The sequence below is a fragment of the Mus caroli genome, chromosome 1 (genome assembly GCF_900094665.2).
Source record: "Mus caroli chromosome 1, CAROLI_EIJ_v1.1, whole genome shotgun sequence".
NCBI classification, from domain to species: domain Eukaryota; kingdom Metazoa; phylum Chordata; class Mammalia; order Rodentia; family Muridae; genus Mus; species Mus caroli.
In genome coordinates, this window is record NC_034570.1 from 125211331 (window position 1) to 125225191 (window position 13861).

General features: G+C 43.5%; 1 protein-coding gene across 1 annotated transcript; it reads right to left on the reverse strand.

Moving 5' to 3' along the window:
• Window positions 1-2067: 2067 nt before the first annotated feature.
• Snrpe (small nuclear ribonucleoprotein polypeptide E) lies at window positions 2068-8465 on the reverse strand. Its single transcript, XM_021168472.2, has 5 exons — window positions 8350-8465; window positions 7918-7944; window positions 7095-7157; window positions 4690-4768; window positions 2068-2273 (listed from the first exon to the last, which is right to left on the reverse strand). Exons 1-5 carry the CDS (start codon window positions 8401-8403, stop codon window positions 2218-2220), a joined length of 279 nt encoding a protein of 92 aa, XP_021024131.1. The 5' UTR covers window positions 8404-8465; the 3' UTR covers window positions 2068-2217.
• Window positions 8466-13861: the final 5396 nt, after the last annotated feature.

Genomic DNA, 13861 nt, shown 5'->3' on the forward strand with positions numbered 1-13861 from the left:
AAAAAAAAAAAAAAAAGACTTGGGTATGTAGCTCAGCTGGTAGTGTTTGCCTAACATGCTCAGAAAACTGTGTTCACTCCTCAGAATTACATACAACCAGACATGATAATGTATGCTAGCAATCCTAATACTTGGGAGGTAGAGGCCAAAGATACGTACAGTGTTCAAGGTACATCCATCTAAATATTGATGTCCAGACTGAACTACATGAGACCCTATTCCAAAAACAAAATAAAACAAACTAGGAGCCCATCAGTCAGTCATATTGATACAAGGCTATAGTCCCAGCAGACTGAGGCAAGATCATGAATCTGAGGTCAGTCTGGATTACCCAGCAAGTCAGCACCTAAAGAGAACAAATGTAAGAGCCAGTGGCTGGATGGAAAACTGGCTAAAAGGAAGAGCTACTACTCAACCAAGAAGATCCTTAAGGATCACAGCTGGATCCACCCATCCATCAAGAGCAGCTGGTAACTCCAGCTCTGGGGGATCTGATGCCCTCTTCCAATTCTATGGACACTAGTAGATCGTTTCAGAGACATATACACAGATATGTGCATACATAGAAACTAAAAAGAACGGCTGGCAAGATGGCTTGCTGGGCAAAGGCACTTGGGTATTAGCAACAACCTGAGCTGGCCACCTAGATTCCATGGCTCAAGGAGAATCTACTCATCAAAGTTGTCTTTCGACCTACAAGATGGCCACGGCACCCGTATACATAGTGTATGTGCATATACAGACAGACAGACAGACAGACACCTACACAGCACACACACCAATTGGTTCCCACATGGAGAACTGATTCCTGAAAGCTGTTCCAACCTCAGTATTTCTGCTATGCCATCAGCAAGCACATCCTCATCAGAGACCCAGAAGAAAGCTAGATAGTGGTGGCTCACAACGGCAGCACTCAGGAGGCAGAGGCAAGTGATGCTGTGAGTTCAAGGCCAACCTGGTCCAGAGACTTCTAGGATGGCCAGAAATGTAAAACGCTGTCTCAGAAAACAAACAACCCCCCCAACAACAAAACAAAAACCGAGACAACAAAAAACAAGGTTTTTTGTTTTGTGTTTTTGAGGGGTGGGAGCACATGTGTGTGCATGACTGACATTGTCTGTCTTCCTCACATACTCCCATCTTACATTTTAGGGAAATCTATCACTAGACCCACAGTTTGCAGATGTTGTTTCCAGGTTCCATTTCTACCTCCTAAGGACTGGTATTACAGGCAAACCACAACAAGGCACCCAACTGTCATTAGGTTCTGGGGTGCTAACTCCAGTCCTCATGCTTGAAAATGTTTACCCACTGAGACATTCTGCAGACCAAGCAAATTAGCATTATCATTTGGGAAGGAACCTAAATCTTTACAGATGAGAACAAACAAGTAAGTCTTTTCAGTATGCTACTATTTTACCTAACGACTAATTTACCAGGTGTTTGTGGTCTTTCCCAAACTAAAATTCCCAAGAGCTTCCTATTCGCTTTTTACATTTATCTGTCGAGTACTTTAAAGGTATCACTCTACCCTCCCTCCTAGTCCCTCTTGAGCCACTCTTGCTATCTAGCCTGGACAGACTTTGTCCTTCACTCCACCCTCTTCAATCTCCTGCTGGGTCACAGGCACAGGACACCATACCTGCTTTCCACATTCTCATCTTGATGATACGATTCTCAAGTCTTCAGTGTCTCAGTAATTGCTAAGCAAATAGAACTACAAACATGTTTGCAACCTCCTGCACTTAGAAGTGCTGGTGTCAAGTCAGCAGTGGGTTTGTTCTGTAACACTGGGGATCTAACAGGGCCTCACGTGTGACAGACAAGCACTTAGAACTGATGAGTACGTCACTAGTAAAAAATAAAACTTGTTTATTTTCAATACCCACTCCCCAAGCCTCTTCCACCAACCTTAGCACCTTACCTGTGCAGGCAGAATTCTTACGCTGCCTCAAGAATGTGCAGATCCATGCTGAGAAAAGCAAATGTCAAGGGGGACTGAAAGCCCTCAGAAACCTTAAATACCGACCCTAGGTAAAAGCATTTTGCCACCAGAATGAAACAATGTAAAATTTTAACAAAAACTTCCTACAGCATTTATTGTCACCTAATGATAATGTACAAGAAAAACAAGTTGAGTAAATGCAGCTTGCAGCAGACATCTTTAAGCACGCTCAAGGGACCTTCTCAACATCCTACAGGCTTCACCATTCACTGCTAGTTGGAAACACTTTGGAGCAGAGTAATATTATCTCCTTTTAGCATGATCCGACCTGTAACAACAAGAAAAGTGTTACAAAAGCTGTGACTAGTCATAGAGAGACAGTTACTTCTCTTTCAGCCTCAGAGTTTGGCTTTGAATAGTACTGAGGCACTTCTCTCTCATAACGCTATGTGAACATTTTCAACTGTCCATATTGAAGGCTTCCACCAGGTCTACTGGGCTTTCAGTAACAACAGAATGAAAACAGCGCTGTTTTAATGAAACATAGTTCCTATAGTCTAGGTCAAGTGAAAAGGCCCAATACAGTATCTCCCAATAATAAGTTCATGAGGGTTTAGAAATGAGGTGTTTGTCAAGTATACATTTCAATTCCATCTGCAGTAGACTGAGTTCTTGCTGGGTGAGACAGTGCACACCAGCAGTCCCAGTACTGGAAAGCTAAGGTAAGATTGGACAGCCTGGGTCATAGAGGTAGAGAACCTCAAAAGCAAATAAAAACACAGAGTCATTTCTTAGAATCTACCTTCCACCTATCTAGCTTTGGTCATTAGGGTTTGGGAAAGAGATATCTGAACTCTATCATTAATAAACGCACATGAGCACTGACTATTCTAACAAAAGATAACATAACCTCAGTAAAATATCTCTTAATGAGACCATGGGTCCTCTTGTTCCCTGGGCTTTTGAGTTTATGTGAAGCACTTCGGTAGTCATTGGAAGCAGAGAGGACATGACTCATGCACTCAGGGCGCATGCAGTCTAACAAAGAGGCAACGATAAATAAATGATTCACTACAGAGTCAACATACCACGTCTTGTGTTCTCCAATCCCAGAAAAACTAAATTAAATTTGGGTTTCCTAGAGAAAGTTTGATCAGTGAACAATACACGTAGCAATATTTGATGGAGTCAAATGTAATAACCATGGCATGATAACTGTGTTAACACTGCCATTTAAAAAATGAAGGAAGGATCTCAGAGTTAAGGCCAGCCTGGGCTAAACAGGGAGACCCTTCCTCAAACAGAAAGTGAGGCGAATGTGCAGGCTTAAGGAATTGAAAGAAGAGCTGGGCAATGGGGACACACGGCTTTAATCCCAGCACTCCAGGAGGCAGTTAGAGCTCTGTGAGTTTGAGGCCAGCCTGGTCTACAGAGAGTTCCAGGACAGCCAAGACTACAGAGAAACCATGTCTCGAAAACCCCCAAACCAACCAACCAACCAACCCCCCCCCACCCCACCAAAACAAACAAAAATCCAAACCAAAATCCTCCAAAACAAAAAACAAACTGAAAGGAGACGAGCATGGAGACTGCTCAGAAAATGGGACAGTGTGAATCCAGACCAGCGGACATCAGGCCAAATAAGAAGGTTCTTGCCAAAACATCACACTGTCCCCTCAGAGGACAGACAATGGAAAATTTCAAGCAAAAGCTGGTAACGTCAAACCCAGTGTTTCCAAAAGATGGCTACGTCTGGAGAGCAACTTCAAGTGGATGAGGGAGCTACAGAAGTTAGTAAGTCAGTGGAAACTACTGTTCAGTTAGGAAGGGAACACCAAACCCACGCTAAGCAGTGTGTAAGCAGGAAGTGAAGTTGGCTTCTGACAAGCTGCCTTAAAAACATTTTATGTGGAAAGTTAAACAGGTTCAGAAGAGGTTTGGGCTATACACATAAATAAGGAAGTCAATGCCCAGATTAGTACCTGGAGCTGTGATCTCACTAAACACTAGAAGCCTAGAACAGAGCCTCTCAACCTTCCTAGTGCTACAGCCCCTTAATAACAGCTCCTCAAGTTGTGCGGACCCTCAACAATAAAATTGTTTTTATTGCTAATTTATAACTGTAATTCTGCTACTATTATGAATCATATTGTAAATATCTGTGTTTCCTGATGGAGACCACTGTGAAATTGTTCAACTCTCAAAGGGTCATAACCTACAGGATGAGAACTGCTGGCCTAGGGAAAGACAGTGAAGGGCGAGCTGGAACCCAGCCTCAAATATTTCATGGCCGGGTAAAAAAGGATGAATATAAAGAAGTCTGAAAAAAAAAAAAAACAACCAGAGTTGAATAATAAAAACTGTATCGTAAGGAAGTATTCAATTGTATCAAATTCTATTTAATGTTAAATATAAGTGAACACAAAAAAACGACATCAGATTTAACATCCTTGGCAAGGCATGGTTGCGAATGTCTACGATCCCAGCACTTGGGAGGGGGAGGCAGGGAGGCCAGGAGTTCAATCTGTCACTCTCAGCGAGACGGAGAGTAGCCTGGGCTACATGAGACCCTATCAATGAGCAGAACAAAGCAGTGGGTGACAGAGTAAGTGGCAGGAAGATAGACTCAGAAGTGTGCTTCTCCCTTCAAACGTAACTTTATAAACTGAAACTACATTTAAGCACGAATTCAGCTATAGGCCAGTGAAATAAACAGGAATCTGTAAAGCCATCTATCTCCTTACCCAGTTGTTTTCTTGACTTTGTTTTAGAATGAATCTCTTCTGCATCATCTAACACGAGGTTCATGTACTCATCAAAGCCCTGGGAAGGCAAAAGACAATCATTTTCAAGTAAATCACATCTGACCATTCTAAAAGAATAATTAGATTCAGAAATATCAACTAATTTTAGAATTCTATGCTCTCACTGATTTTTCAACACAAACACCTACAGCCTCTACTTACTTTTTAACTACTTTGTGTTCTTTTAAAGTTTTTAATTTTGTTTTTGTTACCTGTATGTATTTATTTTTGGATCGATGTGTGTACATCAGGATAGGTGCTTAAGGAGGGCAGAGGCACTAGATCCACCTGCCAGAAGTACAGGCAGTTGTGATCCATCAAAGGTATATACTTTGACTGAACTTGGTCCTCTGCTAGAATAGTAAATACTTTTACCTGTTGAGCCCCTTACTTCTGAGACAGCGTCTTATGTGGCCTATGTTTGCCCTAAACTTCCCACACAGCCAAGGAAAGCCTTAAACTCACAAATCTCCTATCCTCTCTATTCCAAGTGTTGAGACTACAGGTATGTGCCACCATGCCTGGTCATATGTGACATGCATTCGTGGGGGCATTTTCAATCCTTTTTGGGGGCAGAGATGGTGTTGAGGATTAGCCCACGGACTTCTACACATTAGGCAAGAGGTTTACTACTGAGCTGCATCCCCAGCCTCCCTCTTTTTAAATAGCAAAGAAAGCTAGAATGAGATCCAAAGTACTTCAATCCCTTAGAGGTAAATATTCACCAGGAATGCCTGCTGGACACTCTACCCAATCCGGCCTGTGCACACATGAATTGCCTTCTGTCACTGTGCGTCCATGTTCCTCACTAACACGACTCCCACTAACTACTGTGCTTGTTTACCAACTCCTAAGAGAGTATTGATAGACACTTTTGATATGTACATAAAATAACAAAATACTGTGCAGCTTTGGGAAGAAGGGTAGGTACTAGGGAGACATGTCAATTGGTAAAGTACATACAGTCATGAGTTTGGATCCCTTCTCAAACAATGCAGTGCACAGTGGCCTGCAGCCGCACCTAGTGCTGACCAACTAGTCTGGTTAAATCCATGAGTTCCAGGCTCAAAAAGCAGAGAGCAATAAAAGACACCTCTAGCACATATATCCACACATGAATATGTACAAAGCAACCCCACTCACTCCCTTGATGCAAAAAAGGAAAAAAAAGTGAGGCTGAGCATGGGTAATACATGTCTGTAAATCTCAGGAGGCTGAGGCAGGATGGGAAGTTCAAGGCCTTTACTGGGCTACATAGCAATTTCTTGCCTCAAAATAACAATGCCAAAGCTGGACAGTTCAGTAGTTAAGAGGACTGGCTTTTCTTCCAGAGGACCCAGATTCAATTCCCAGCACCCACATGGCATCTCACAACTGTTGATAACTCCAGTCTCAGGGGATCTGGTGCCCTCACACAAATAACAGCAGACAGAACACAATCACACATAAAAATAAACAAATCTTTAAAAAATTTTTTTCTTTTTCATTTTCATGGCTATTAATCTAAACATTGAAGAGGCTCAGACGAGAGGATTTCCATGTGTAAGTCTCTCTTAAGACTCTGCCTCACACAAAGGAAAAACAGAGACCGGAGAGGTGGTGGGGTTACGAATCCTTCCTTGCTGCTCTTGCAAAGGACCCAGGTCTGGCTCCCAGCACCCACATGGAAGCTCACAATCACCCATCTTCAGGTGAGCCAACAACTTCCGGCCTGTTTGGGCACTAAACACACACAGGCAAAACACTCAGACAAATAAACCTAAAATAACAACAAAAACTTATTGCCATGGTAGCTGTGTGGTAGAGCAGGTTCTTTGATCCCCAGCACCATCACCATAGAAGCCTAACAAACCATAAGTCTCACCCCCACCAGCTCTATTCCGGCATGATCTAATCCAGAATGCAAGTCCTTTATCACTCCCCGCCCCCCTCTCATTTTGTTTTTGTTCCCTCTCCTCACAAACGAAGCTCTTCTTAAAAGTTTTAACTCTCCCTTCCTTTTTTTTTTTTTTGGTTTTTCGAGACAGGGTTTCTCTGTGTAGCTCTGGCTGTCCTGGAACTCACTCTGTAGACCAGCCTGGCCTCAAACTCAGAAATCTGCCTGCCTCTGCCTCCCAAGTGCTGGGACTAAAGGCGTGCGCCACCACCGCCTGGCCTCTCCCTTCCTCTTAAGAAGTATTATCTAACCCTATTAACCAGAGCCAGGAGAAAAGGCTAAATAACTCCAGCTCTGAAGAGCTTTCTTTGGGTTGGGTCCTTGACACCTTGTATATTCTTCTTACTGGCCATCTTCTGAGATGTCTTTTTTAAATAACAACCTGAGGAAAAATAGCCTGGGTACTCACAATAATACAACCTTCTATCCGCATATTCACTTGTTCATACAGCCACACCTGAATTCGAGATCTCTGAAATAAAAATGACTTTAGAATGTAAACAAATCCCACCCCATTACTTTGATTCCACAATAAACGACTTATCTTAAAAATTCCAATAAATATAAGCCAAAAACTAGAACTAGTTAGTCTTCATCTAAGAGCTAGCAACTCTGGTTAACCCGATGAGAAACATTAATAAGTGCTCGGGCAGGCCTGTCCACACTAACCTGAAAATTTATTTTTGCTTCTGGCATGAATACACTTACAGTTAAAACTGTTCACAGGGTAGTACAAAGCGAATCTGGCCATTAAAAATTACAATGGCTTAAAATGATTTTTCATCTGTGTTGTAACTCTCTAAAATAAACATCGTTAAAATCTCCTCAAAGAAGAGCATTTGCCACTAGCTTCTCTGTAGATAACGGGCGCCCCCCTACCCCCACCCCCGCTTTGGTGCCTTTTCTCCATTCTAAGTCCAACTAAGGAAAAAGCACTATGCAACTGTCACTGCTAAATCTGATGACAAACCGTTCTTACAGAATAATTTTAATAGTAAGTAATTACACTGTTCTTACAGAACAATGGTAACTGTATGCATCCTTAAGTCAGGCACGGACATACATTATTTTATTAATAATTAGCGCTTTCCCTGTGACCTTATCCTCAACTCTGCGCCCCCCCCCAACACCCTCAACTTTTTAGTCTTAGCACTAGAAACAGAGAATTTGTTACAAGAAGTCAAACAGGCCCAACTTTCATTTCAGTAACAGTAAGGTAACAACTTACGTACATTTTGCAAGTATCTGAAGATAAGGTTCTGCAGCACGGCGATCAAGGAAAAGAAATACACAAACAGCGGAGCCTCCGCTCCCAACCGCGCCGGACTCCCCAGCGCCCCAAGGTCCGGCCAGGCTACACCCGCAAGCACCAGCGACCGCCGGGAGCATGCGATCCCTCCCCACCGCCCTGGTTTCTCCAACCTTCCCGATGGCCCACATCCTCCTCTCCTCCTCGGTCGCCCCCGCTTTCATCGCGGATCGCCAGCCCGGCCCGGTCCACCCGGAGCCCGCCTCCCGCCACCCTTCAACTCCGCGCGCTTTCCGGCCTCCCCGTTCGCCCCAGGGCCTCACGGGAAGCGGCCCGCAGCGGGCTGCCCGGCTCCCCGCCCACGCTCACGGCGCCTACGGCCCCCAAAGCCCCGAGTTCTCGCCGCGTAGGATACGATGGGCTGCACCATCACCTTCTGCACCTTTTGGCCCTGGCCGCGGTACGCCATGGTGGAAGTCACAAAGACCACACGAGTAGGAAGGCCGCCTCGGAAAGTGACTTCCGGAAGCAAGACCCGGAAACGGAAGTGCATGTGGTCGTCGGCGACGCGGGCCGGTCCTGGGGAACGCCTCTCTAGCCCAGGAGCCGCTTTCTCTCTATGCTGATAGACTCCGCCGGCGGCCTTCCGACTCAACCGCTCTTTGAAGCCGAGGCCGGTCCTACAGCGCCACCTGGAGGTAGGCTGAGAGGCTCGCCTCTGCCTAGGTGCTCTTCTGAGAGCTGCTCTGGAATTTAGGGGCGGCACCTTGTCCAGAACCATCTGCAGACTCCCCTTATTTGTTTTGGGCCCCAGAGCTTCTAGATGGTCATGCCCGAAGCAGTGGTGGAGTTGTGGCTTGTTCAATAACAGATTCAACCCTCATCACCTTTATGCAGAGTTAACTGTTGAGGTGGCAACTGAAGATGGCAATCTAACTAGCTTGGAGGTATTGAAATCGGCTTGTTGGGCTCAGCTCTCTCTCAGTTGTGTGACCGGTGTTAATAAGTCATTGGGCCTCACCATCTCCGTCCCGCAAGGGGACAGGAGGTGAAGATTCAGGGAAGTAGTAGTGCACAAGTGCTCCTTGTACTATATGGGATTTGCACACATCTGTAATCTCAGCTTGTGGAAAGCGCAAGGTGAGTATGAGCTTAAGCTACGTTCCAGATCTAAGCTACATGAGGCCTTGTTTCAAAACAAAACCACCTACGTGGTATACAACCTGATAAACTTAAGGTAAGTTAGAAATGTAAGTAAAAAAAATGCATTTAATGCAGATACCTTGGGCCCAGGGGAGATGATTCGGTAGGTGGGACTTGAGGTCTGTCAACCAGCACCTACACAAAAATTACATGCCTGTAATTCCAGAGACAGGAAGGAGGGTGCCTGGGCTGGATGGCCAACTAGTCTAACTTAATTGTCAAGTCCTAGGTTCAATGAGAGACCCTGTCTCAGAAGATAGGGTGAGGAGTGACTCAGAAGGACACTTGATGACATCCTTCGGCCTCCACATGCACACAGAAAATTGTTGAAAATGTATATGCCCAGTCTACTCAATGCCATCACTTAGCAACACAACATAACAGCCTTTCTTGAAGCTGCAGCTGCCCCCCACCTCACCAGAAAGTACCTAGAGCTGCTTACCAGGGAAATGATCAAAATTTTAAATGCAAAGTCTGATTTTTTTTTTTTTTTTTTTACAGAATTCCTATTGCTTTCACACCATCTTTAGGATGAAGAATTGTAAGTCAGGAGCTATCTGGATGTGTGTGTGTGTGATAAAGCTTGGTCTCTGTTAAAGCCTCGTCCCCACCCCACAACACAAGTAGCGAGAAAGGGGACTGATTAACCATGCCTATGTTAGTTAGCAGGCAAGCCTACTCAGTTTCCTGTCATGACAGGGCTTGTGACCTGGTTCAAAGTCTATCTAATATTTTAAAATATTTAATATTTAACATTTATTTAAATATTCTCTTTCTAAGAAGGAAGCTGAGCCTTGAAAGGATTTTGAATGGTATCTAAGGGGACTGGCTGGCACTTTAGGAGATACCACTTAGGTCAAATAACAGAATCTAAATTTGTTTACCTAAGGTCTTCTTCAGATGAGAATAACATGAGCTCCAATCTTATAAAAGTATTATGATGAAAGCTTTTTTTTTTTTAAAGACAAGGTCTCATTCTGTAGTCACAGCAGTCCTGGAACTTGCTATGCAGACCAGGCTGGTCTGGACTCACAAAGATCCACCTGCCTCTTCCTCCAGAGTGCTGAGACGAAAGGCATGTGCCACCACACCTGGCTGAAAGCTATTTTTAAGCTACAAAAAGAGACTTAATTTTCTTTACATGGGAAAATTATTTCTTTAAAGAGAATCTATTACACTCCAAACATGAGAAAAAGCATGTACTGCCCTCAAAGGCAGAGTGGAGAGACCCCACAGAGACCCACTCCATCTGAAATGCAAAGACACCTCACCACTTGCTTATGCATTTCCTGATTCCTAAACTTTGGTTAGTTGAATCCTATAAACAATTCTTTTAAGTGATTCTACAACTCATCAGAAATGTTGTAGGATTTCTTTGTTCTTAAAACAAAATTATTTTGCAGGGCCAGCAAGATGGCTCAGCAGGTAAAGGCACTAGCAATGAAACCTGGTGATGTGAGTTCAATTCCTGGATTCTACGGAAAAGTGGAAGGAAAGAAATACATTAAAAACCATACACTTGCTGGGTATGGTAGCGCACACCTTTAATCCCAGTAGTTAGAAGATAGAGGCAGGTGAATCTCTGAGTTTGAGGCCACCCACAAAGCAAGCTTCAGGATAGCTGTTGACACACAAAAGCTGAAAAACACAAAAGCAAAAACAAAACATATACTTACATGCACGGGAACACATCGTAAGTAGAAATGGGGTGTTCTAGCCTGGGTAGAGGAGAGTGGACAATGTTTAAGGAGTTTTGGTTGGTTGATTTTGTATGGTTTATATTTGTCCAGTTATCTTGTGTTTACTGATGACCTAGTATCACTACTCTAAGTATATATATAATATATTATTTGGTGGGAAGTAAGTAGCATTTTCCTTTATTCAACTTTAGAATCAGATTATCAAATTTTAAAACATTATTGGTTTTTTTTTGTTTGTTTGTTTATGTTTGTTTATTAGTAGAATGTCTTTGTGTAGCCCTGGCTATTCTGGAATCTCTGTAGACCAGGCTGACCTCAAATTCAGAAATCCTCCTGCCTTTGCCTCCCAAGTGCTGGGATTAAAGGTGTGCCCACCATTGCTTGGCAAAACAGTATTATTTGCCTTTTATGTGTAGGGGTGTTTCTGTAACTAGGCCTGTGCACCACATGTGTGCCTGGTGCTTGTGGAAGCCAGAAAAGGGCATTGGCTTTCCTGCAACTGCAGTTACAGATGGTTGTGAGCCACCACGTGGGTGCTGGGAACCAAACCCAGGTCCTCTGGGAAAGGAGCCGGTGCTCTTGATTTCTGAGCCATCTGTCCAGCACCTAGATCACCAATTTTTTAAAATTACATTTGGAATTTGTGTTACTATTAAATTTAATATTAAATTTAAATTTCAAATTCCAGTACATACTAGAGGTTTTTGTTTGTTTTTTTAAGTCTGGGTTTAGCTCTCTGGTAGTGTATGACTAACAATCCTACATATGGCCTTGGCTTTGATCCCTTCTCTTTCCCCCCTATCCCTAGACAAACTTAAGCCTGCTATAATGTGATTTTTGTACCATTGTTGGAAATATAGACAAGAAATCAGTCTGTCAGTCTATAAGGAATAAATGATTCCACAGATTGTAGTACAGTACAACTGTAATTGAGATTAAAGGAGCTCTTTTCATCTCTTGTGTCCTATCAGGAGAGGTCAGCCAGTGGCACCCTGATGGGGAAAAGCAAGCAATGGAATGCGCGGCTTGAGATTGACCCCAGTCTCAACCTAGGTTGTAGCAGAATTTAGGGAACCACATTTATGTGTGTAACTATAACCCCAAAAATAAGCACTTCCTTAAATTGTGCCCAAGCTACCTCTTCATCTTACCCTGGATAGGTTCCAGCCCTGAGAGCCTAAATAGGGACAATAGTGTGGGAAGAGAGCAACAAGATTAGCTGAGGGGCTGGAAAGACAGTTCAGCCTTTGAGAGCACTTACCCCTCTTATAGAGGGCCTAGCTAGCCTAGGTTCCCTGGACTCACATGGTGGCTCGCAACAGTAACTCCAGTGCTATAACCCTGTGCTGCCACCAGGGACACATGTACTACACATATATACATGATGGCAAACACTCATTAAAAAAAAGTAAATATGAAATATATTGGCTATGAATTTGTAATTGTTAAAGCTGGGTAACGTCCTGGGTTTTATTGTAAAACTTTCTTGTCATTCTGTTTCAAATTTCTCTAATAGCTGGGCATGGTGGTGCATGATTTTAATCGCAGCCCTCAGGAGGCAGAAGCAGGTGGATCTCTGAGTTCCAGGGCAGCCTGGTCTACAGAGTTCCAAAGCAACCAGGGCTACACAGAGAAATCCTGTCTCAAAAAAAAAAAAGAAAAGAAAATATGAAAAAATTTAAATAAAGTACAGAATGGCATTAAAAAAAGATGCATATGAGTATGAATGCTTTGCTTGCGTGCCACATGCGAGACAGATACCCACAGAAGACAGAAAAGGGCGTTGGCTCCCTTGGAAATGGATAATATTGTGAGCAGACGTGGGTGCCAAGAATTGAACCTGGGTCCTCTGCAAGAAATGCTCTTAGCTATTGACCCATCTCGCCAGCTTCTAGAATGTCATTTTATACACACTGTATTTACTGATATACGAATTAATATTTCACAGTTCAATATTTAATAATGGAAACCTTGGTTTATTTTCTTTTAGATAATAACTAATCATAATATTCTTGTAAATCTTGAGATTTCCATGACACTGCCAGTGTCTGACAAGCATGCCTGAGGAGCACCAGCTCCAGCAGAGCACCAGCTCCGAGAGGCATACTCTGATTCAATCTTATTGACCTGGTATCTCAAGTATCTGTCATCCTCCAGGACTGGCTCCAAGGCTGGTACTCAACTCCTAATCCTCCTGCCTCTACCTTCTAATTGCTGGGGTTACTGGCATACATCACCATAACCAGCTACTTCCCAAAGATTTCAGACCTTTCCCCATTCACATGAAGTTCCGTTTCCCCCAGAATCTGGCATTGAAAGGCTGGCCGGGACTCATGCAATCGTGACAAAGACATTAAGAGACAGGGCAGCCCAGCCAAGATGAGCAAGCCTTGAAATGAGTCAAGAATCATTTATGGGATGGATTCCTTCTGATTTATCACTCCCTCTAGTGAAGCTCTATCCCCTTGTACTTCAGAAAGAGGCATTTGTAGATAAGGCAGCTTCTGGGGTTTTGTTGTTCTTGTTCTTGTCTTTTAAAAGATTTATTTATTTATTTTATGGATATGAGTACACCACTACTCTCTTCAAGACATACCAAAGGAGGGCATCAGATCCCACTACATGTGGTTGCTGGGAATTGAACTTATGACCTCTGGAGGAGCAGTCGGTGCTCTTAACTGCTAAGCCATCTCTCCAGCCCCAGCTTGTTTTCAACTACTTTTTATTTTGAGATAGGGTTATTGAAGAGATAATTAAGGTCTCTGAGGTCTGGGTGGGGCCTAACCTCCTATTTCTGGTGTCCTGAGAAGAGAAAGGGGGGCTGGGGAGGTAGGTCGGGATAAGGTTCTGAAAGACTCCAAACTCCCAAAGGGAGGCACTTACTCAAGCCTCGGGTCAGCCGCGCACCCAAGAAGACACTGAGACCGGTACTTAAGATGTATAGAGCAAGATTTAATACAGCAACGACAAGAAAGCAGACAAAACAAACAAAAAGCACATAAACCAGATATCTGGGGCCGGACC